We start from the raw sequence: 23,557 nt of genomic DNA on the forward strand, positions 1-23,557 counted from the left end.
ATTCAAGTTATGTTCAAGCCCAGTGTTTATTCAAAGTTGCTTCAAAATTGAACTTTATATTGCCCAGAAACCTTGTTAAGCAAGTAACAACTTATAGCTGAGCTAATTACTTGGTGGATTTCAATTATCATACTCACCCTTTTCAAAGTGATATCCACATATTGATAATCGCCAGAATCAACAAACCCATTTTCCTGTCAAAGAAAGCACCAACAGTTTGTAAGATATTCACAAAAAGAAATCAATAAACTCGACCTCATGGAGCAACTGCAGAATACCTCAGATGAGATTAACCGACGTGTAGTTCTTTTAAATTTAGGTTGTCAAGATGTTGTTTTAATACTTACTGGAAAATCCCGAATGCTCATCTTCGTGTCTTTCTTCCCAGTTCGAACCTTACATAAGGGGTGAACAAGTTTCTTTGATTCACAACGCCTAATTTCTGGGGGGAAATGGTGCTTCACACCTGGCTTCAATGTGTCATTCTGTAACTAACAAATCGCTAGCGCTGCGAACATTAACACTGACCCAGTGTGGATCGGCGCGGCGGCCATCTTCAAATGCATTTGACCGGAAGCATTTAGTTGCGAAGGGACTGGTAGCTTTTGAACAGCCTCGTTCCTAGGGTCTATCTCTCTCCCCGATCCCCGCTCCCTTGAACGAAAGAAGTGGGGGCGGCAAGAGAGTAGCCTGCGAGAGCAGACGCATTTCCGGCCGTCGCTTCTCTCCGCCGAAAAATAGACGGCCGGAAATGCGTCTGCTCTCGCAGGCTAGCAAGAGAGAGACCCTGGGAATTCGAATGAAAGACCAATCTGGCCCGTCTGACCAATCGATGAAATCAATAATCGATGATAATTAATCGATATCAATTGGAAATCAGTGACAAATCAATGACTTTTAACATGATCGATTTTCATCAATTTTCATCGATTTTCATCGATTGTCTTTTTGGTTTCGATTCTGTACGAATCTTATTTAATTATATCGACGCGTAACTCTTATTAAAAGCGCGCGATCACTACCTCGTTTGTTCATTTATGTCATGCAGCAAAAACAATATTTATATTGAGATGAGGCGCAAGGTTCACACTAGCCAATGACTGTTGACCATGCCATCTTCTGTCAGTAAGGTAGGTAAGCGCTTCCTACATAGATCATGGATGGGTGGAATATTTTATTTAAACACGGAATTTTATCAAATTAAAACATACAAGTTAATAATTATGTTAACATAACAAGGAGAGGACTATAATAATACATGATTAAGACTCAATTAATTAAAAGGCTAAATGAATACAAGTGTATTGAACGAGTTAAAGTGGACATGTCAAATTCTTAAACAGTTAAGTACAATCTAGTTTTCAAGTATTGTTGTTTTGTAGAGGACAGCGGGGGAACTTAAAGAGACATGCGCAGAGTCACTGGCGCGGTTGGGGTCTGCTAAATTCATTAATGCTTTGACAATTCTTCTATTCTTAGCTGCGCAACTTTTAAAATCCAGATGTATCTAGGCCCGAGCATGCATATGTTTCTAGAGGACCTTGTCTTCGAGGTCTATAAACACTATAAAGTTTGTTTAAAACTTTGTAATTTTGAATTTATCGTCGTTATTATCGCAAGCCAAACTTGCTGCGGTAGTGTTTGGATCAGGACTCTCTGACTCATGTTCCTCACGATACTGCAGATGCATCATAGTACGGTTGATCTTCATCTAGCTGGCCCAAGTCTAAATAAGGAACGTCTCGCTTCATCCGTTCCTCCAGATCTTGACAAAGCTCGGTGAAAGTTGGACGTGCATCAGGATTGCCGGCCCAGCAACGCATCATCAATTAATAGCTGTGTTGGAGGAAAAACGAGAAATGAGCTCCTTAATGACATGCTGTGAACATTTGAAGTTAACTCCCCCGCCCACACACACACCAAAGTGTCCCCTAGATCTTAGATCCTTAAATTTCGCCCACAGTTAGCCCTATGCCACATTCAAAGCCGAAAAATACTCCACTAATCGGAAACTTCAGTCGACCACAATATGTGTCTGCCTAACTGAAGTTAAAAATGAAGTGTTTGTATTTGGCAAGGGCCATGACTAAGTGTCCGTTTACGTGAGGTAACATGTCCGTTAGCGAGGAATCGACTGTATTTTGATCTGTCGTTTTAAAGAGTATAATCAGTTTTTTCCACATTTTGGATTGTTTCGATGAATTAAACTTTATTGGTTAATTTACCACATGATTCATCTCCAAGTTGTTTTAGACCCTCCTTACCAACAACTTATTGACGAACAGGCTACCCCTGCTTCCACCTCACCAAATGATAACAAATGTTACTCACAACTCATCTGAGCATGTATCTGGTTTTTCCATTCGATATCCTCTTTTTAGAAGTCTCATAATTTCCGTGTTTCTGATTCCAGGGTAAGGAAAACCACCTAATAATGAAATTTATACAATGTTAACCACCTTTCCTGCACCTTTGATTAGCTAAAACGAACGGTATTTTCCCATGCGAACACTAGAGCACTGAAAAGGGTCAGCGTCTCGCTCTGAGACGACTAAAATCTTTAGTTCCATTGAGTCTTAATGGTATTTTGTTTAATAACTCTTCTTTAAACTCCAACCGAATGAAGGCTTGGAGTTAAACATCAACATTTCCAAGCTAAACCATAACGTCTTTGTTTAGCCTTTGTTTAGCTAGTTTTGTTTGTGTACCTACTTGTCATAGATGTTTTGCTGGCAGTGCTATATTCTGTCAAGTGATGAACAATAGCCAAAAACGTCTCTGAGGGATATACTCTGTAAGTACACTAAGCAACTTACCAAGAGTCGCAATCTCCCAGAGCACAACGCCATATGACCACCTTTATGATAAAACAAAATATTTCCAATAAAATCCTGTTTTCTCATTAATCCTTTGAATTTAATGAGTTTCCTTTCCGTTGCCCTCTATCCTCAATCCCCCTACTTCCTCCTCTCTCAAATTGATTTCAGTTAAACTATCGACCCTTAGTGAATGACATACCTGACACGTACTGCTTCACTAGTTCCCTTTAACCATAACTGAGACGTATGGAGAAAGGATCTTCAGATTAACATGGAAAGATAGTACATAACCTTCCCTGACTACTCATCAGCATTAAGTATTGGGTAGTGACCCCTGACGAGCAAAGCTGGAGAGGGTGGCTGGTCGGTGGGTGGGTGGGGCGCTTCATTCTTCCGTGCCCAAAGTTCGCAACAACTGACACTGTTAATTAATTCATTCTGCTCTATTTAATGCCAGGTAGGCATAAATAGATTGTGCTCGGCAACTTTTGAGCAACTTTTAGCGTTTTGAGCAACTTTTTGTCGTACCAGCAACCTAGGGCAACTTTTGCCTTCCTTGGCAACTTTTCAGCAACAAATTGATATAAAACCGATCCAAACCATATAAGGTCGTTTCATTTCTAAGGATTTCATTAAAACTGCTTTTATCAAAAAACTCATTTTATTAAAACTAAGGATATGCAATAAAATGACAATAAAATAGCACTTGCTTTACGCCCACGAAATCTGGATAGCGGCTATCTATCTAATAGGCAGCGGTTATTCGCTGCAACATAGAGCCAGTCACCTAGTCACCAAGTGCGAGTCACCTATGGCATTGCAATCAGATGAAATTTCAGAATTCTAAAACAAAACGACTCTAGAGAGCAAGCAACTTTTCTAAATTTTGGTGGCAACTTTTTGATATTTGAGCAACTTTAGAGCAACTTTTGGGTATATTGTGACGCAACTTTTCTTGAATTTACTAGCACAATCTATTCATGCCTAATGCCAGGTGACATCACTAGGGATGCTAATGATTTATGAATAGTAACTAAATGCAAGCCAACTGTAAAACTTAATTCACTTACACATCACTTTTCGTGGTGAAAACACCGTCATTTATGGCTTCAGGTGACATCCACTTCACAGGAAGTTTATTGTGTTGACCTGTCACGTGATATACATTCTCTCCCAGTGAACTTCGGGCCAAACCAAAATCAGCGACTTTGACAAGTTTGTTGTCATAGATTAACACATTGCGGGCGGCGAGATCTCGATGAATGATGCCCTTTCCTGATAAGAATTGCTAACAGAAGAAATATAGTTAATCAATCCCTGTGGTTGCTTTCTATTTACAAAAAAACTGGTTGGATTAAAGTACATCAGGTTAACCGTCGGACGTACAAGCAAATTGATACACCCATCGTGAGGGCGCAGGGGTGTTGTTGATAGAACCCCTCCCCAGGGTTTTCGTTTTATTAAGTCATAGCGAAATTATTTTGCACTATGTAAAACCCATTAGCTTACTCTACAAGATGACATAATTTTTGTTGGTTGAGACGTCATATGACGCCACGTGACACCATTAAAGCCGCAATCTTGGATCCGCCATCTTGGATTTCACCATTTTCTTAAAATAACGGAAGTTGTTGCAAAGTCAAGCCAGAATGCTTATGGAATGTAAAAATAAACAAATCATACATTTTGATTCAAGAAACTGGAAACAATACAGAAAAGTGTTAAAACTGACGATTTTTGACCAAACCTGCTTGTAATTTTGACGTTGATGGCAACGTCAAATACCTTCGACACACGGTTGACATATCAAAATTTTTGCAAGGGATAAATGAAGCTTCAGCATTGTAGAGTAAATACCCTTTTCAACATTTCAAAAAAAAAAAAACTCATGTGGGGGGGTTGGGGGGGGGGGTGGGTGGTAAGGCAACCACCCACCCCCCCCCCCTCCTGCTTCTTTGTACGTACGAGGGTTAATGTATGAACATACGGATATCTATATCATCACTGACCAGTCAAAAGAGTAAGCACTTACCATAATCTTCTTTATCAAAAGCTGCGCATTTGTTTTGAAAGTAGGATGACTTGAAGCAGGCGAAGAATGCAAATTGCGCGGAAATTTTCCGGGGCTCTGTTCTTACCGGGGAAAGACGAGACTTAAAATTCCTATTTTGTTAAGTAAAAAATACGAGATTTCACTAGGGTAAAGAGTAAAGGAGTATAAGGGTTAGAGAAGGAAAGTGCGATCGCAGAGTATCGATGGTTCACTCTTCACTTCACCAATACACTTTCATCTAATCTCGTACCCAGATGTTTACTCACTTCTGGGTACGAGATTACACTTTCATCTTATAAAAACTGTAAACAAAACATTTCTCACTTACAATTCCCGTTGATATTTGCCAGGAAAAGGACATCATGTCCTGTGGTGTCAAAGAATCGTCTTGAACTTGTTGTTCCTCCTTCAAAGACTGAGCCCTTTTAATTTTTATGTCGATGCTGCTATCCGCCTTCGAGAAAAGCACGTCGACTTCTTCAATGTTGTCAATATCAGGCTTAAGGTGCTGTTTAAATAAATGGGATAACCTATAAGAATTTATATTGTGATGTTTTATTGTAATGCAGCATGTTATTGAAATAAAGATTTAAAAAAAGGTTAACCGTCGTAGCGAATTTGGAAAAGCTGACGTTTCGAGCGCTAGGCCTTCGTCGGAGCAAGATCCAATTGAAGGTCAAAGTGAAACATAACTTACACTGCCTGTATTTTTCTGGTTCAGTGATCTTGGTGGGGTCGGCGATGGCGGGCTTTCTCGTACGTCGACATATGCCACTTTGATGTCTTTTATCTGGAAATCATAAATAGCAAATCTTATAAAACGAAGAAAAAAAATTAAGAATTCGTCTGTGTAATGAAACTTTAGGAAGAATGGATGATCGTCTTTCGCATCTTGCCATTTTCGCAAAAGAGACGACTGAGGACGATTCAGATTCTTATGTATATCTTTTACAAAGTTCTCAGATTGCTAATCTCAGGCCCGGGCCAAACGTCGAACTTTACATGTGTCGAACCTAATGCAAATGAGCAAAACCTATTGTTTTTGGTCATTTGCATTAGGTTCGACTTATGTGAAGTTCGACGTTTCGCCCGGGCCTTAGAGTCTAGATAGGCTAGTGCCATGTATGATTAAATATCTAAATATATTTGGACTGTTTTTATGTTCAAGAGCGTTCTAGAAATCACCGTCTCTAACTTTGGAGTCGGAGTACGCACAAGTGCCAGTTTCTGAAACTCCATGGCACAACCCGCACAGCTTCCGTTTTTGTTGTCCAATCAAAATAGAGAAAGAACACTACGACATGTTGCTTAACAACGTACTGTTTTAATAGAGAAGGCTGGCAAGTTATCAATAACTGCGTGAAAGCATTTTTGATGAAAAAAGGCCCTTTCCTTTTTAAGCAGACTCAGGCTATGCTAAAGCTTTTACCTTTTTCCTTCGTGCTCTCATATAAGAGAGCAAGTCTCCTTGTGATGCAAACTCCACTATGAGGAAATTTGGAGTGGACTTGATACAACAGGCAATCAAACTCACGATGTTCTTGTGTGAACCAACCGCTTTCATCAGATTAATCTCATCTAAGAAATCGTTCTTCTGATCAGGAGTGGCGTTCTCTGAAAATTTTATAGATAGAAATATAATGACTACTTTTTACGTCCTGGCAAGCGGCCCGCAGCCAGATCTCATACTAGGTTTTCATGTACTATGTAGCGAAAAGTATTGCTCCCCCCCCCCCCCCCCCGGATGGGATAGTAGACCATCTTAGGATACGTTCTAACAGCTTTCTATTAACCTTTTGCATCTCTGTCTTATCCGGCATGATCACATTTCAATCATCCCGGGGCTCGAACTCGGACTGCAGAAGAGTCTGGATGGGGTTGCTAGATGCCATATTAGTTATTATACTAGCTATGGTATATTGATATTCTTGAGTTTTGATTGGTTTACAGGCCATGATATATGTAAGGGTTATTTTTCACATGGGCGAGGTATCAACAGTGGCTTAAAACAATAAGAATACGCTGAAGAAAAACAAATGTTTTTTCCCGACACACACTTAACAACAGGAGAAAGGTTCCGAAAAGACGCACTGGGGTTTCCACATTGTTAAATTTTATAATAAACAGGTTATTTTTCGTTTTTGATACGCCGACCAAAACAATTAATATGCGTGCCAAACTAGCTTTACAAAAGATTAAAGATTCCGAAAGTACGCATTGGGATTTTGTAATTGCCTAATAGTACCGACAACTTTGTAACCACCTTTTTTCACCACTTTACTGCAAAGTTGGTAGAAGTGAGTGAGTCCGCGAAGGAAAGTTCTAATTTTTCGACAAATCCAGGCAATGACTTGGAGAAATTGCTATTCTCTAAGAATCGGGAAGAGGACTACGAAAACGCTCAGTTTAATTAGCATTGAGGAGGCGACAAAAGGGTTGTTTAGCTTCAACCAGGTGGAAACAAATGGGAAAAAAACGTCGAAGAGGCTAGAATATCATCGTTAAAGATGAAAAATTAAAGAGCTGCTGGCCAGGAACAGTGAAGGATCCCGAAGAACACTAAAAAAGATAACCCTTTGGTGTTTGAATGTTTGGAGTGTGTTAGCAACCGAACGGAATGAACTGCTTCGGAATTCTGAAAAAGCAAACGTCGAGGCTAGAGTTCCGGAACGTATTTCTCATGTTTTCAATTGAGCATTTGCTCTTTGCTCAGTAGTATTTAAAATGTAACAACAGTCAAGGTAAAATAAATGTAACGTTATTTAAGTAAAGTTGTTGTTTTGTTTGTAATGCGAGGCTTGTTTCTGTTCTACGAGGGGAATATTACCGTAATAATCCCCTAGGGGATTATCAACTCTAATATTCCCCTAGGTGAACATTAGAATATCAGCCCCGCTCTCCCCTGTTACAATCAAAGCCGCTCCCAGCTTTTCAGATAGTTGTTAATTAGCGGGGTTTATTCAATATAATCAGCCTGGAAGAACAAAGGAAAACGAGCCATGTGAAAAATAAGAGCTCATATACCATGGACCAGAAATATGGTAGATGTACGCGTCAGTGAGAGCAGTTGGGGAGCTTAAACATTGCAATTCTTTGGGTGTTTTTAATTCCACTCGCACTGGCCATGGTTGGATATGAGATAGTTATAATCAATAAAAGAATGCCCATCTAATTTACACTACATGAATGGAATCTTCGGTCAAGTTCCATAAAATGTTTAAATATAGATAATATATTTTCTAAATTAATATTCCCCCACTATGCTCCCAGCCCCACCCTATTTCATAAGCTTAAGTTACTCTACTCTGACTTAGCTAACTAGCCCAAAAGGGGTGTTTCTGTGTTACCTTTAAACCTAATTATTATTCATTCAAAATATTTCTTCGCTTCTGATTGGCTTTCAATCCCCGGCTAATTCCAACTAACCGGCTAGCACCGACCAAATTTGGAAGACGCTTCTATTATTGGACGAATGACGTAATAATTATTGGACGATTGACGTCAATCGTACAATAATAGAAAAATTATTGGACGATTGACGTCACGCAACAACGGCTTTGTACAGAGCTCAGCCCAAGGCGAAAATGGTCGCTAAATTTCAACATTGCGACGAAAAAATGGCCAAAATATTAGATGATAAAGATAGCAAAAACATCAAAAAAGCTTCGAAGGGAAGTCACTTGATTTTTCGCCAAAGTTAGTAGCCATTTTAATTCATTTTGTGTTTTTAGAGCTCTTGGAAATATTTTGAATGAATAATAAAACAATTATTGAGTTCGGCTTTCGTATGATATGAAGAATTATGCAGATCGAGGAGGGTGTTATCCGCCGAAGCCGAAGGCTGAGGCGGATAACACCCTCCTCGATCTGCATAATTCTTCATATCATACTTAGCCTCATCCAATAATTGCTTAGTACAACCCCAAGTAGGAATATTGCACTTTAAACTTGAACGCAACTTCGAGGAAAAGTTTCCCTTGCCCTCAAACCCAAAACCAACCCAAGTAGAATTTTTGCCCAACTAATCCCCTAGAAGGGCTTTCTCTCCAGCCCTCAACTTAATTAACCTAAGGAGAAATTTTAACATACCCTTTAACTTAAAATTAGACAAATTATTCAGTTCCCAATGCAGTACCAATTTAAAATTTGCAGTAATAATGATGTGGAAATACACACACACACGGTCACCATAGCTGATTTTAAGAGGCGAAGTCTAAAACAATTGCGTCCGATTAAGCTGACCCTATTTATTACAACAAAGTTTGTGTTTAACGCTTGTTGTGTAGCTCGTGGTCTGTAATTATTAAACGGACGCTTGAAATATGGCTGCAAATTAATTGTTCCGATTGTAACATACCTCGTAGCACCTTCACCGCTACAGTCATTTTTGCTTTCTTCTTTAATGAAGGGACTTTCATGATTCCTTTGAACACTTTTCCAAATGCTCCATGACCGAGTTCTTCACATAAAGTGACGTCATCGCGCTTCATTTCCCATTTATTACTCCGTTGATTTTTTCTTGGTAATTTGTTGTTGCTTTTTTTCCTGCAACATCAATTTGCAAAAGTACAAAAACAAGCTCAAAAGCAGAGGGAGGGGGGCTCATATAATCGGAGCTAGAAATAATACATGTATGGTTCTTTAAGAGCCAAGTCTATAGCGGAGGGCATTTTGTGTGTTAAAACTGATTGGTGGGGTGGTGCGGTTTTTTTTTCAGAAGTTCATTTATTATGTAAAATTCAGTGGTATATCGAGTTGTAGTAAATCGATAAAAACGCTATCCCGCCAGTGGCGATATCATTTTTATCCACACGTGTGATATCATTTCTGACCAAACAGCTCCCCAGTTCTCAGCTTACATCTTTGATATTGGACCTCAATGTTATCGTCAATTAACAGCTGACAAAAAGAGGTATCTGCTGGTCAGTAACACATGACCATGTCGCGGGCTCAGGTGTAAAAAACATAGATTTCATTTGTTTTTTGGAAGTTGACCTCTGACCAAGTAATGATTATCCATTGGATCGCTGGCTCAAGTTCTACTTATGACTTATATAATAAACAGAACATAACATGGCCGTTTGGCCGCGCGGCCATGACTCTATGTATGGCATATACGGATGGCAATGACTTTCTGATTACGTTTGGGTATCGTGATTTTATCAGCGCACGCGATAACAAAGAAGTGGTATTATGGCAGATTATTTCACTAGTCTGCTAACAGATCAGATCTGAGCTGAGTGAATAATATATTTGCTACGTTCGCGCGGAATGCATGATTTCCGAGTACACGCGTGGTGCCGAGGCTTCTTGGGAAAATGCACACAGTGAATTCAAAATATTTCTACTGCGTTCATCTTAACACAAAAATGTATGATAGAACGATTATTAGATTCGTGATATCGGGAATAATCAAGGTTATACAGACTTTTTTCCCCTGGAAGCCAAAGACTACTGTTGACAGCACGTATCCCAACCTTGGTTATTTCATATATCACAAAACCACATCCCACAATTATTTGATAGATAATTACTTTGGCTCACAGCATTATTAAGTATATTGCAGGCAGCTGAGGCCGAAATCTTTTATAATAACTGACCCTCCTAAAACCCTGTTTTTCTCTCTCTGCATTACATCGACGACTTCAGTCGCTTCTACACTGATATTTTGGTTCACGGCTGCAATCGTCGATATATTGTAGAGAGAGAGAACAATAGGATTTTAGATATAAAATGTCAAATTATATATAGGCTACCTCCACGTCAAATAAATACAATTCAAATACTAAAAACTAAAAAAAAAAATAAAAAACCTTTTATTTCTCCGTTTCCTCCAGATGTAAAAAGAAACAGCCACCCCAATGATCACAGCCGTCACACTACCACTAGCAACTATCACCACGATTACTAACGCAGATAACCTATTCGTATCCGTGTTGTTAGGATCACTTGTAGGTGACGCTCTTGAGGAACCTGTAAAATTTTGTGATCCCGCTGTAGAAGAAAATGTTGTTGTTGTTTGCGTGGTTGCTGGTGAGTACTTCATGACCATTGTTGTCGAATCGATCGAGTTGGTAGGAGAATTTGTCATTCTTTGTACCAAAGAAGAAACGGATGTTTGGAGGTCTGTACTTGGTGTGTTGTGGGGAATTTGGGGGTCAGGCTCTAATTCAAATAAACAGAACTTTTTTTCAGTGACAGGCTATTTTATGATTCTGCACAATATTCTTTAGATCGATTCAAGTATAAACAAAAACGTTAAGAGTATACGTGCTGTGGTTTAGTCTAGCTGCCTATAGCTTACATTTATATTTTCGTTCAGTCTTTTGCTAAGCAAATAACAAAAAAGTTAGATCTTTACCAAAATGATCATTAGTCCTCCCAGCCTTTTTATTGCTACTCATCGATCGTCTGTTAATAGATTACGCTAAATGCTGGTTCTCATATGATCGCCCCGATCGTTTCTATCGCCTCTGTCGCTTCAAAAAAATTGCTTGCGATCGGGGCGATTATATGAGAACATTACAGAGACGATCGCTAACGTCTGCGACGATCGAGACGATCGCGATCGCTTCGATCGCTTGTGTTCTATCCGGGCGCTCGGTCGCAGACCGCGGCGATCGCGAACGATTATATGAGAACTACTTTCGCAGAGGGAGACGATCGAAGCGATCCAAACTGTCCCATGGTGCATCAGTATTACCCATAACTACTTTGGCCTCCCTTTTGCTTCTTCGCTGTAAAACTGCAATAACGTGAAGATAGGAGGCCATGAGGTTTGCCTTTGCATCGAAGGCTGCATTAGCGATATCGGAGTTTTGAAAAACACACGTGCGTCGATCGGAAAAAAATCGAATATTCATATGCAGGAACAAAGAAAAGATCATGAATAATTATTTTGTTTGAATAACCCTATTTTGCATATACAAGACGAACGAGGCGATCATATGAGAACTCCCTGATCGCTCCCAATCGCTTCGATCGCCTACGATCGCCTCAGAATTTGCAAACGACAGAAGCGACAGAGACGATCGGGGCGATCATATGAGAACCAGCCTTAAGATCGTCTCAGTATTTGCAAACGATCGATGCGATAGAAACGATCGGGGCACTTGTCAAACGGCACTTGTCAAACAGCATGGACGGACACCTGGTGTTGGTCCCGTCCATGCCGTTTTCAGTCATTTTACTGTAACTAAACTTCCTAGAGACAGCCACTTCTCTAAGACAGTTGGAGCCGGTCCCGAAGGTGTCCGTTTTGGAGAGAGTTGACCTTATTTTGGACTTAAATAGTATTGTTCAAGATTTTTTCTTACCCTTAGTCCGCCGGCAGAAGATTCTCTTTCTTGGAGAAACATATCCGATCCACTTGGCATCTGGTGCTATGAAATAAGTGTAAGTAGTCACAGCATGGGCTCTGGGCCACGAGGTGGGGTTGTAACTAGGAAGAAACCAGCCGTCGCGGTAAACATCTGTACAACTCCATGATTTGTCGGTTCTAAAGCCATTGCTGGACGAGGCTATAAAGACAACATAGTCTCTTGAACTGTCTTCCACCTGTACAGCTTGAAGTTCGTGCTGATCTTTTAGGAGTGCCAAGCTGCCCTTTGTTATTGCTGTGAAGACTCCATCAAGATATAGCCTGATAATGTTGGTTTTGTAACTGGCACGGATGGTTATCAAAGCTATATTGAATAAAAGATTGGTTACAGTTTACAGTGGACTCTTCGTGCCTTATCTACGTGATCAATGAGAGGACATAGAAATATACTTGATTGCGTAATACTCTTGAAGAATCTTCCTGATTGACCACGTAGGTAATCATCAGCTAAGAGACTACTCACAGCGCTGGAAATGGGCAATTTGGGTAGGTTAGTGACAGAAGAGGAGTACGCCGGTGGATTTTTCCATCGCTTCGCCTTTACACACTCACCAGAGAAGAATAAGGAAAAGAAAAACGAGCTTCGAAACTAACTTCGCAAGTGTAGTTGATAGTGCAAATTATGAAGGCAAATGAGAATGAATCTAGAAGAATCCGACTAAATGGCTTAACAGTGAGACAATGTAGATATGAAAATCAGGTGAAGGTCTCGAAGAATAAACTAAGTTGACATAGATTGAATTACTGAAAATGAATGTGTCTCAATGGTACTTACTTTTGTTACTAGATTTCTCCTCCGTACTAAAGCGACGTCTACAGATCAACCTGTTTGCGTAATGATTTGCCGGACTTATCCAATGAACATTTGCAGGAATTCCAAGCACTCGAGTCGAACCACTCAGACCACTGTTATTTTTCCTATTATAAGCGTATGGCCACGCATCGTCGACAAAATTAGTCTGCTCCCATCCATTTTCTGGATTATCGGTCTCTTTGCATTTCCAGCTACTGTCCGTGACCACACCGTTACTGAACACACCAAGGAATCCACTGACCCCTGGTCCGTTGTAAACGGACACGGCAATGACTTTCGTATTGCTAGAGAAAGAAAACCACCTTGCGGCATACCAAACGCCGCCGTTGTGACCGACAAGACTGCCGTCTGCGTAAACGGTGAGGTTATCGTCACCAGTTAAAACGCCAACAAAATCTGTAATAAATTAATAAATAACTGTCAAAAAGTAATTAAAAGCAAGTTTGCTTGTTCACATAACTGCTCAAATTCTACTCTTGTTGACTCCGGCCTTGAAACATCAATACTCAGGGATCAATACATAAGTGGTGAAGCTTGTTCAGTTCATCCTTGTTTCACACCATGATTACATGCAACTGCCAAACACTTCTAAATTACCAGACTGTACTTTAGCAGTGTTTTTTAGAAGTGACAAATGCTTTACGCACTAAAACTTGCACCTCCAAACTGAGTCAGTAAGTAGTCGTATAATGCACATAAATGTAAGAATGGCAAAATATCGAACAGAAATCAAACTGAAATTTATTCTTAGACTCTTATTTCATTTACCTTTTGCTTGGATTGACATAGCTAATGGAGTACACAGCCATAAGGTGCTGAGGAACACTAGGAACATTCTGCTTTCAGTGACGTGCTGGTATACCGTTGCCATTAACTGAAATTACAGTAGATAAAGAAAGTTATTTGAGGAATAAATCCTGAAAATAGCTCGGGCCACCTAAGACGTATTGGCCTTCTGAAAACGGCAAACGCAAAGAGATACAGCAAGCTGTGTACCAAATCTATTTGGCGTTGTCTGTGGTGTTGTTCTTTATGCCAGCTACATCCAAGTTATGTGCACGCATTGTCTTCTAAGTAGACTAATTTAAAATATATTGATACTATTTCACCAAGGTCAGGGGATAGCTACTAGCTAGCCATCATGTTTGGTGTGTAAGCTTGTTTCTAACTTCTCGAGTGCGTTGGGTCAAGAATAGGCTTATGAAATTAGTTCAGACGTTTCTTATCCTTTATTGCAAATCCAATGGCTTACTTATAAGATAAAGCCCTTTTCATTTTTGGGAGTATGTCTGCAGCTAAACGCGCTTTGATTTCAAGTTGAAACCAACTGTTACTATAGTTAAAGTTAATGTTGTTCTCCTTGGTGCAAAACTCAAGGGCCATCGCCTTCCCGTCAATGGTCATTTTTTTATCCTCATATGCATGCAGCAAAGCAACAGACGAGAGTCGTTCTGTTCTCATTGTTGCACATAGATAGGTCTTGACTCTGCGCATCGTGCTGAAAGAGTGTTTGACGGTTAAAGTTGAAACGAGTATTGTGAGGAGGATCGTGAGAATTACATTCACGTTTGGATAAAGACGCATTAGTGCACTCGCGTGTTTCAGCCAGAGTCGCGGGGCGTTCTCGGATAAATGCAACCATTTTCTTTGCCACGTTAAAATCTCATTGTTGTACACTATCTTCTCGGAAAGATCGTTAGGCCACATGTGTCGCATCGTCATACACACATACATACAAATTTTATTAATCCATCCCTGATGAGGCTTTTCAGAGTTAAATAAATACATATACTTAAACCTATAAATACATATTGTAAATAAACTATGAATATAATAAAAATCAAAATTAATTAACCTAAGAATTCCGTTAAAAGTAGACGCTTTAAGAATTGTTTAAATTCTCTGTGGGATTGGCAAAGTTTAAGTTCGGGTGTCAGAGAGTTCCAAAGACTAACAACCTGATAGTAAAAGGTTTTCTGTCCACTAGCAGATCTGAATAGTGGGATATCAAGAGCTTGTGCGTTTCATGCCGGTAGCCCACACATGTCTTGTGTCCTGGATGTCGGTGCTTGACGCATTGAACTTTTTTTGAACTAGATACTGTTCTAGCGTGTCCTAGGAACCGATAATTCTTTGACAGAAGCCTATCATTCATTTCCTGAATGAGATGATCGACCAGAGGAAGATATAAGCAGGGCTGTAACTAGCAAGAGGCAAGACGGGGCACTTGCCTCGTCTTTATTTAACCAAAAATTAAAGAAAAAAAACGTTTAGTTGGGAAAATAATTCACATTTGAAAAAGATTGACTTTTCTGAAATACCTTGTAAAATCGGTGATCCATCGGTGATCGCCTATTTTACTTGGATATGCCAAGCAAAATGTTTACGGCCCTAATTAGGCTCTTTGCCAGTAGGACTCACGCTATGTTGCTGCCTTCTACAGTTTTGTTCGTGGCATGTTTGGTTCAATGTGAAACTCGTTAGCATTTTTTCTCCTTCTCATATTGTCATATACTTCCTTCCAAAATAGCGGATCGCATCTCTGAGTTTTCCTGACATTTACAATCAAACCTGTTCCTCTGGCTTCCTCGATACGATCTGCATTCTTTCCATGCAACACGGTTATCAAGGCGACAGTGTTTATAACAAGAAAACTTGTTGTGCAGCGCAAAGAACAATAATAAAATCATACTGCTTGATAATGAGTAGCTTCTTACCTTTCTATCACGTGCACTATTCTGTGACAGTTTCTGGAGCGCTTGTACTACGCCTGAAAAAGTTTCGATGGAAGCACTTCAATGGCTTCCATTGTTTTTAAACGGCTCTGATCCGCTGCACAATTGAATTGAAAAAGGAAGTACTGAAACAAAACTATTTAGTTTTACCTGAAAGATGCTAACTGTTCGTATCTGATAGCAGTTGATTTCGCTTTTCCAGCTTCAGCAACGCTGAGTTAATGCGCTGAAGCGACTCTAGTATAAATGCGAGTATCCACCTAATTGCAAAAACGTTGTCATATGAAAAATAAAAATGAAGAAAAGCCAAAAAGGAGTTAATTAGCATAATCTTTATTCAGTAGCTTGCATCAATTACAGAGCCTGTCCACTTTACATGTGTGGAATTATGTTATGAGAAAGAAAAAGAAAAGCCTGCTTTTATACGGTATTGCTAACTGTTTTCCGAATTATTACAACCCCAGCATGTAGTAATTGTTTGCCTAAAAAATTCCTGTTTGCCTTTTTTTCATTTGACGTTTCTTGTTTCCGTGACAACGTTGTTGCAATTAGGTGTACATAAAGTGTATTTATGAATTTTTTAAGCCTTAGACACCTGTCGTAGGAAAGGAGCATGGAAACTGTAAATGAATTTCTCTCACACATGGGGCATGCAGTATTAACCTAATTAAATAAAGTTACGTATATTTTCTTTGGCCTGAAATAACCAGCTTGTTTACTAAAAACTCTAAAATTGGGAAAGTAAAAGGGAAGACTTTTTCTTCTTTGATGCCTAGAAGAAAGCAGCTGCAATCTGTTTGTAACATCCTAATCTTCTTGAAACTCATACCTTTCCAGAAGCCGATATGTCGGCTATTGAGACACGTGAAGATTATTTTGGGAATAAATGACGCAATTGTTTGCCAGAGGAGGTGAGAAACAATTGGAGTCTGGTAAATCCCCTTTTTTTAAGTAAAGAAGCTTGAATGACAGTGTTCAGCGAGGATAATTACTTTTTTAATTTTGAATTTTTTGACAAATTTCTTTAAAATTGTTAAAGACCCCTTTGAAAAACATCATCGCTTCTGCATGCATTAAAGGGAAACCTCAAGCCATGCGGCCCATACTGCAGGAGCTTATCCCGGTTTCCGTAGTATTCAGCTGCTAGAAATATTATTATCCCCCCCCCCCTCCCTGAATGGGATGCTAGTCCATCGCAGGGTACCCCCTGTGAGAGTAAACTGACTTGCCCAAGAACACAACACCGTGCCCCCGACCAGGGCTCGAACGGAGACCGCTCGATCCGGAGTCCGGCGCACTAACAATTTGGCCACTGCGCCTTCCACTTTTGCATGTATTGCGTGCCGTTTATTACTTTTATTAGGTACCGTTTTTAAGGTCGCGGGGGATACCTACAGCATGAATAAATTCATGAAGGGAAATTTTGCTTGACCTGCATCTTTTAAAACACTTATTTCTCAGCTGTTATGGGTGCGATTTAGCTCAAATTTTACAGAGACATAAAGAAATAATGAAAAATTGTGAATGTCATCTTCTATTTGGTAGATTGCATTTAACGGCGATGTTATAGCCTCGTTAGTGCCAAAATGGGAAAAACATGATTTTGTGGCAGAGTTTGCGGAACGGGTAAGAGACAGCACACTGTGATCTTGTCAAAAACTAATCAGTCAATACCTCTAGAGTGTCATAACAGAAGCGGATTTTTTAATTAAAAGTTTGCCAGCAAGTTATGGCGGTTTAAGTGCGCAAATTTGAATTTAATGTCTTCTACCTCTTTCTAAAAGCGCTCTTTTAAAATTCCGCTTCTGTTATGACACACTACAGTATTCATAGTTTACCTATCTGCAGTGGCAAGCCATGAAGTTCTGTATCCGTGCTGTATTCTCTGCCACAAAATTGTCGGAAAAGTCCAAACTTTGAGATTTCCGAAGGTGTCCCGACCTAAAAACGATCATTTTGCCAAGGAGAGATGTAATTATGGTAATTATATTCCACGCTTTTATGGTAAGAACAATGCGTTTTAAAAAGGACACGATTGTTTATGCCGAATATTTTATGATTACTCTGAGTTGCAGAAATATTCAAATTTAAATGAAAATAAGCTCAAAGACTTCCTACAATCTATATGAACGTATATCGCTAAGTGTTGTTTTAAATTGGTTAAAATATCAAAGAAACAGGGATTTTTTACAAATCACGCGCACGCGCCCATATTTTTTTCCAGTAAAAGTTGTCGATGTCAGTCGTTGTACTTCGTGCATACGCTTTAAATAAATACATAATGATGAGCCTAAGGTGTCCCCCGCGACCTTAAATCATAAGACAACACTTACACAACAGAGTTTTCATTTCCTTATTTACAATACATTGTATAATTTACATCAAAATTTTTAGACTACCCTTTTTACAGTACATTGTTAATACAATAACAAACACATGCGTATAAAATATCAGTTTTAGGCATTTGAAATGAAGCCATTAACAATAACAAATAAAGTTAGACAGAAACATAATTATTCAACTACATTGCGTAAAACTAAGCTTTTCTTATGTTTAATTAAAAAAAACTGACGGCAAGCTATTTAATGTTGATCAAAAGAGGGGTAGAGCCATGAAAAAAAATTAGAAATCGCTAAAGGAGGAAAAAAATACGAGAAATGTTCTAATCTCCTTATCTCGCGTTTGTCAATTTATCCCAATGAACTTTGTTGTAATTTCAAATTAGGGACGGATCTGTTTCAATGTTTACTGTTTCATTGTTTACGGTTAGATCAGTGTCGGTGGTCAGTGATAGATATTTACCTAGCTGCTTCAATCATCAAGGCTCGGTAAATATCCATCACTAGCCACCTCCACTTCGGTGCAGTAAATATATACTAAACGGGAAACTACTAATTATACGCTATTTTACGCTGTTTTTGAAAGTCTTAAAGCTTAAGTTGACAGCGACAAAAGATTAGCTTGTTTTAACTACCACTTAGAGGATGGGTTTAAGATTAGTACCACCATATGATTGATTTATTTTGTCTCTATTAAACCAAGGTTTCGATAAAATCAGGAAGCGAAATAAATGCGCTTTCGACGATGTTATCTTTATGTTCAGAGTGCAGACCTGTGAGTCCACAATGACGTCGATAAAATTTACAGCTGATTTACTTTACAGCGACAATTAGGAAAAACCGAGCAAAATCTTGATTACGTGGCAAGAGTTGAAAAATCTATTTCTTTGTGTTTTGTCCATAAAGAGCTAATAGTGAACCTTTATTATTTGAATAGGGTAACTCTTCAGCTTTTTAAAATGCATTTAAATTCAGAAACCTGATGTACCTTATTCTCACTAGTATTGATTAATTTTGCAATTATGGCGATTTTTTTAAAAAAGAAACGCGAAATATAGGACACACGAAGATTGAAATCGCTAAATTTAATACCGTATAATTTATGAGATCAATAAAATAATGATATTCAATGTGCTTTATTGCAAATAGCCAAACATGTCTCATATTCATGTTAAGGAGTTTTGTGTTTACTTTTATCCATCAGTTATCTTTCACTGCATCACTCTCACTGTCCGAACTGTCCTCTGCAGCCCAGCTCATCAAATTCTCACTTTTGCATTCGTAGATGCACCTCTCGGGTGTTTAACTGTGGAACACCTATGCTTTGTTGTGTTTAGTTTGTTTTGTTTCCTGTTTTTTATGATGACTATCATAATTATTACGCTTTTACAGTCTGAGGTCAAAGCTTCATATTGAAGAATAGAAAAATCGTGAATTTTAATAGATTCCAATTCTACCTTGCTCTCGAAATCGCGAAATTTAATACTAGCAAAATATGGTTCTTAATTTTCGCGAAATTTACTACTCGCGATATTTAGTGAGAATGAGGTAGTTGTTTCCGCCAAACCCCATTTACTTAAAACCTGCACGGAGAAGTTTGGACACTCTATCAACAGAAAAACTCATGCATTCTAACTTTTTTTAATAGAAGATAATTTCAGGGTTTCTTATCTGCCTAAAAGCCATCAATGAGCAAAAAAAGAGGAATAAATCCATTTTGCAACTTGTGTTTCTCAATGCTCGGTTTTTCCTGATAGACCATCTTAAAAAAATAAATCGCTATTATTATCCGTATATAAAGGATCTCCTACTTACCACATACTCTGTTTAGGATGAAGCTCAACACGGACAAGCAAAGAAGGTGTGTAATAACCACGTAACCCAGGACTTCTGAACTTAGTTCTTACGATGCGGGGTAAGACGATATCAGTCAATAATTAATGCTGTAAATAATAAATAATTATTATTTATGGAGGTGCTTAGCCGATTGGTATAAGGCCGGCTGCTGGTGTTGTAATCCGGAGGTTTCGGGTTCAATTCCTTCACCCTACCACTAGGTGGATTTGTTTTCGGTCGTTCCGGGTTCAAATCATCGGACATACTTTGTATACATATAAGCAACTGGTCTGTCTCCTGCCAGTTGGGATTTGTACATGACCACTATAAATAGCTTTTACATCATGTACATCAAACAGTTATTGGATGAGGTTTTTGTGATATCCGGAATAATTGATTATTACGGATATCACAAAAACCTAATTAAATAATTGTTGTATTATACATTGTTTTCCTGGAAACAATAACGGCAAAACGATTACAACCATTCTACTTATTCCTACTTGTCGTCTTGCTTCGGAATGCTTTTCAAGGTATTCGTGGAACAGTTCCTTCGCAATATTTGTCGGTCATTTTGTATTTTCCGAGAATTTATTGTCCAGCAATTTTTCCAGCAAATTTTTTTTTAAGTTCAATTTTTTGCTCGGTCGAAGAAGCAAATCGACAAACTATGAAATTCCTTTGCTGTCAGATGTCTCCCACACTGCTCTCGGAAATTATGCATTGCGCGCAGATTATTCACTAATCTGTAGGGTGGGCTGATTCTTAGGTTGCGCTGGCTCAACATTGATAACAATAGGTTTTGTTATACAGGCGCAAAAGACCCCATATGGCCATTTTTGAACATTGGCGCGGGAAATTTAAACGCTCGGATAGACTAAAGAAAAGACAAATTATCCCCGGGGAGGGTGATACTAATAGGATTCATTCGGTGCAAACAGCAACGGTGCGGAGAACGGGTAGGGGCGACGGTTGCATAAAAGTGAAGACTGTAGCTCGCAACTTTAATATCGCTACTGTTTGCTTTTATATTGCTTGAAATTGGCCAAAGATATAATGAACTATTTATCCAGAGACGTACTACGCTAGACGCATATCGGATGTTTCACCTACAAGCAAGTTGATTCGCCTACACGATCTGAAATGTTTCGCTTACCTTGAAGCTTACTTGTAAGATAGAACAGAGAAATAGAACAATAAATATTAGTCTCCACTTTTGACAGCGTTTTCAAAACGATGCAATTTCAATATCGACCGGCGCCGTGTAAAAGAAAGGGCGTAACCGCGTCGAACAAATGATATAATAATAATAACAATCTCTTATTAGGAAGCTCTATCAATTAAAGTGGTTTACATAGAGGTCCTTATAGCACAACTAAGGTAAAGCGCGCGCTCTGATTGGTTAATTTAACATCTACTATTATTATGGGTGTATGCTGACGTACGGTCTTCAACCTGAGCGCACGCGCTGATCTGATGCAACATGGCACAAGAAAGTGCTGCTACCTCATGATCACGAGTTTAATATACATATTTTCTCGATTTTTCTGTGAATTTAAAAAGCTAAACATAACAACATCCATCTCTCCATAATGCTGAAAGACTTTTAGGCATAAGGCACGCCTGAAATCAAAAATTCAAAACGTTTGTTTGTTTTATCTTTTAGGTTTTCGTCAGCGTTTAAGCGAGCACTACACGCATTTGTTAATTGTTTAAATAAGCGCGCGCACTTTTACCTCAAAAAACTGTAATAAATCGCCTAAAAGTTGTGCTATAAAACAAATGGTAAACGCCATAGCGTACACTATTGAGTTATGAATGTACTTGGGAGGCTTGTTTAGCACTCAAGAAGCTAGTGTACGCTATGGCGTTTACCATTTGTTAAACAGTGTACGTCCAAACAGTGCCTAAGTTCTAGCTTGTCACGCACCAAAATTTTGCTTTGTTATATCACACACGCTTTTAGCTTTGAACGCATTTTATATAAACAAGGTTTTATCTGGATGTGTTTAATGATTAAGGTTTAAAAATATGTCAACAAAACTGACTTTAATTTCTAAGTGAGTTATTTTCACAAACCACGTTTATGAATAACATGCATATGCAAGAAGGTCCTTTTACAATCCATGTGCATAAATGCTTTCCCATTCTACCTAGGATGTCTACTCATAAAATGTTTAGTTTCAAATGAATCCGCCGTACTTGCAATTGGCAAACCCCATTTAAATCAGATTTTGATTTCAACAATTTTGCGCAACAGGGCAACTTTTTTTTCAGCCTGATTGTTTTCGGCCGTGTTTTCTGGAAACAAAAAATACTGTTTTTAGAGTTTTCTTTCACAATATGAACTGACCTGTTTAAGAGGCGAAGATCAATGAAACATGTTTGTTTTTACTTTACTATTAAAAGTTCAAGATAGGTTTCAATTTGAATTTAATGAGAAAGGGAGTGTATTAATTGACATTTCCAACTTCTAGCTTTTTGAGGCAGCTTTTCTTTTAGTATTGTAAATTCGCAATTAAAATGCACGCTTATAATCTGATTTTGTTTCAACAGAAAACTATGTATAATAAAAGACACAACAACGAGGAGTATTTAGCCTTCGAAAAAAGTTGAACGTAAAAACAAAAAAGAATCGGAACTGGGCGTCCTTCGTCTCCGTAATAATCAAGAAGAATCAAAATTCAAACTGCAAAAAGAGATATGCATAAAGGTTTTCAAATCTGAATATTTGATATGAAAGGCAACTTATTAAAACTTCTAAAATAAAACGCTTAAAAAAGCCATTTTTGTCGCAAAAATTTTCCAACAGGGGAGGAACACAAGTGTTAATAATCGAAAAAATGCTTAAATATTTGTCAACTTGAATTTCGACAAGATAGCCTGATAAGATCTATATTTTAAAAAACAATATATTTACTGACTTCTGTCCATGTGAAAGGAAAAGTCTTGTTTTGATCGACACATTTTTGGTGTAACTTCTACAGTTAAAGTTTTCTGGTAAAATTTGCGATCAAGTGAACTCTTACCCAGTTCGATATAAAAAAAAATACATTTAGTCTCATAAGTGCTAGTACCATTCGCACAAGATCTGCCACAGCTAAGTTTGAAATTTGCATTTTTTTTTTCAGTTTAAAAAACGTCGTTCTCTATATTAAAACATGAAAAACAGGAAGCTTCTTTACTTCAGCAGTCAAACAACGGTGTTAACTAATCTCCTCACAGATAACCCACATTGTCTGTAAAAAGACTCTTCACATGTGTAGCATGAACATCCGAGAAATTAAGAAAATTGAGGGCATTTTACCGCTATTCGAGAAGATTTTCCAACCATTCGATATGACTCAAGTAAACGCCCCGAGTAGAAATAAATGTTGTTCATTGTTAAAATTCGAAACACCACATCGAATTTACTTTTCGCAATCGCCGCTACCTAAATGATAAAAAAAGGATATTTAAAATTTCTGACCAGTTGTTACTAAGTTCTTTAACTTAACTTACCTTACGGAATGGAAGAATAAATTGTGGGTTATCAATAGGTCTTGATAATGGGGAGGACAAACCGTCTGGAGAACAAAAT

At 38.5% G+C, this 23,557-nt stretch overlaps 2 protein-coding genes across 2 annotated transcripts in view; both read right to left on the reverse strand.

Annotated features, from left to right (window-relative positions):
* The window catches only part of LOC144664339 (uncharacterized), a 52,744-nt gene extending 52,226 nt beyond the window's left edge, over positions 1–518 (reverse strand). Inside the window, exons 1-2 of the mRNA XM_078525436.1 lie at positions 348–518; positions 138–194 (exon numbers count right to left, since the gene is read on the reverse strand). Coding sequence (XP_078381562.1) covers positions 138–194; positions 348–368 — 78 coding nt within the window. The 5' untranslated portion in view covers positions 369–518. The remainder of the gene's footprint in view (positions 1–137; positions 195–347) is intronic.
* A 1,162-nt stretch (positions 519–1,680) lies between these two features.
* Positions 1,681–23,557, reverse strand: LOC144664343 (uncharacterized). The gene is made up of 14 exons (XM_078525446.1): positions 23,479–23,557; positions 19,957–20,084; positions 13,836–13,941; positions 13,029–13,463; positions 12,189–12,557; positions 10,686–11,037; positions 9,230–9,417; positions 6,302–6,486; positions 5,570–5,662; positions 5,201–5,380; positions 3,890–4,107; positions 2,817–2,857; positions 2,332–2,428; positions 1,681–1,836 (listed from the first exon to the last, which is right to left on the reverse strand). The coding sequence occupies exons 3-14, from the start codon at positions 13,936–13,938 to the stop codon at positions 1,830–1,832; spliced, it is 2,268 nt and encodes a 755-aa protein (XP_078381572.1). The 5' UTR covers positions 13,939–13,941; positions 19,957–20,084; positions 23,479–23,557; the 3' UTR covers positions 1,681–1,829.

This window comes from Oculina patagonica, chromosome 8 (genome assembly GCF_052425735.1).
Source record: "Oculina patagonica isolate OP01 chromosome 8, crgOcupat, whole genome shotgun sequence".
Classification (NCBI taxonomy): Eukaryota; Metazoa; Cnidaria; class Anthozoa; order Scleractinia; family Oculinidae; genus Oculina; species Oculina patagonica.

Bases quoted from the DNA above. Each gene is read 5' to 3' on its own strand.
- LOC144664343 (XM_078525446.1), bottom strand. From the start codon at position 13,938: ATGGCAACGGTATACCAGCACGTCACTGAAAGCAGAATGTTCCTAGTG. The intron at 5,663-6,301 runs GTAAAAGCTTTA...TATGATTTCCAG, and splicing joins TGAGAGCACGAAGGAAAAAG to ATAAAAGACATCAAAGTGGC. The intron at 4,108-5,200 runs GTAAGTGAGAAA...TTCTTCTGTTAG, and splicing joins GGCAAATATCAACGGGAATT to CAATTCTTATCAGGAAAGGG.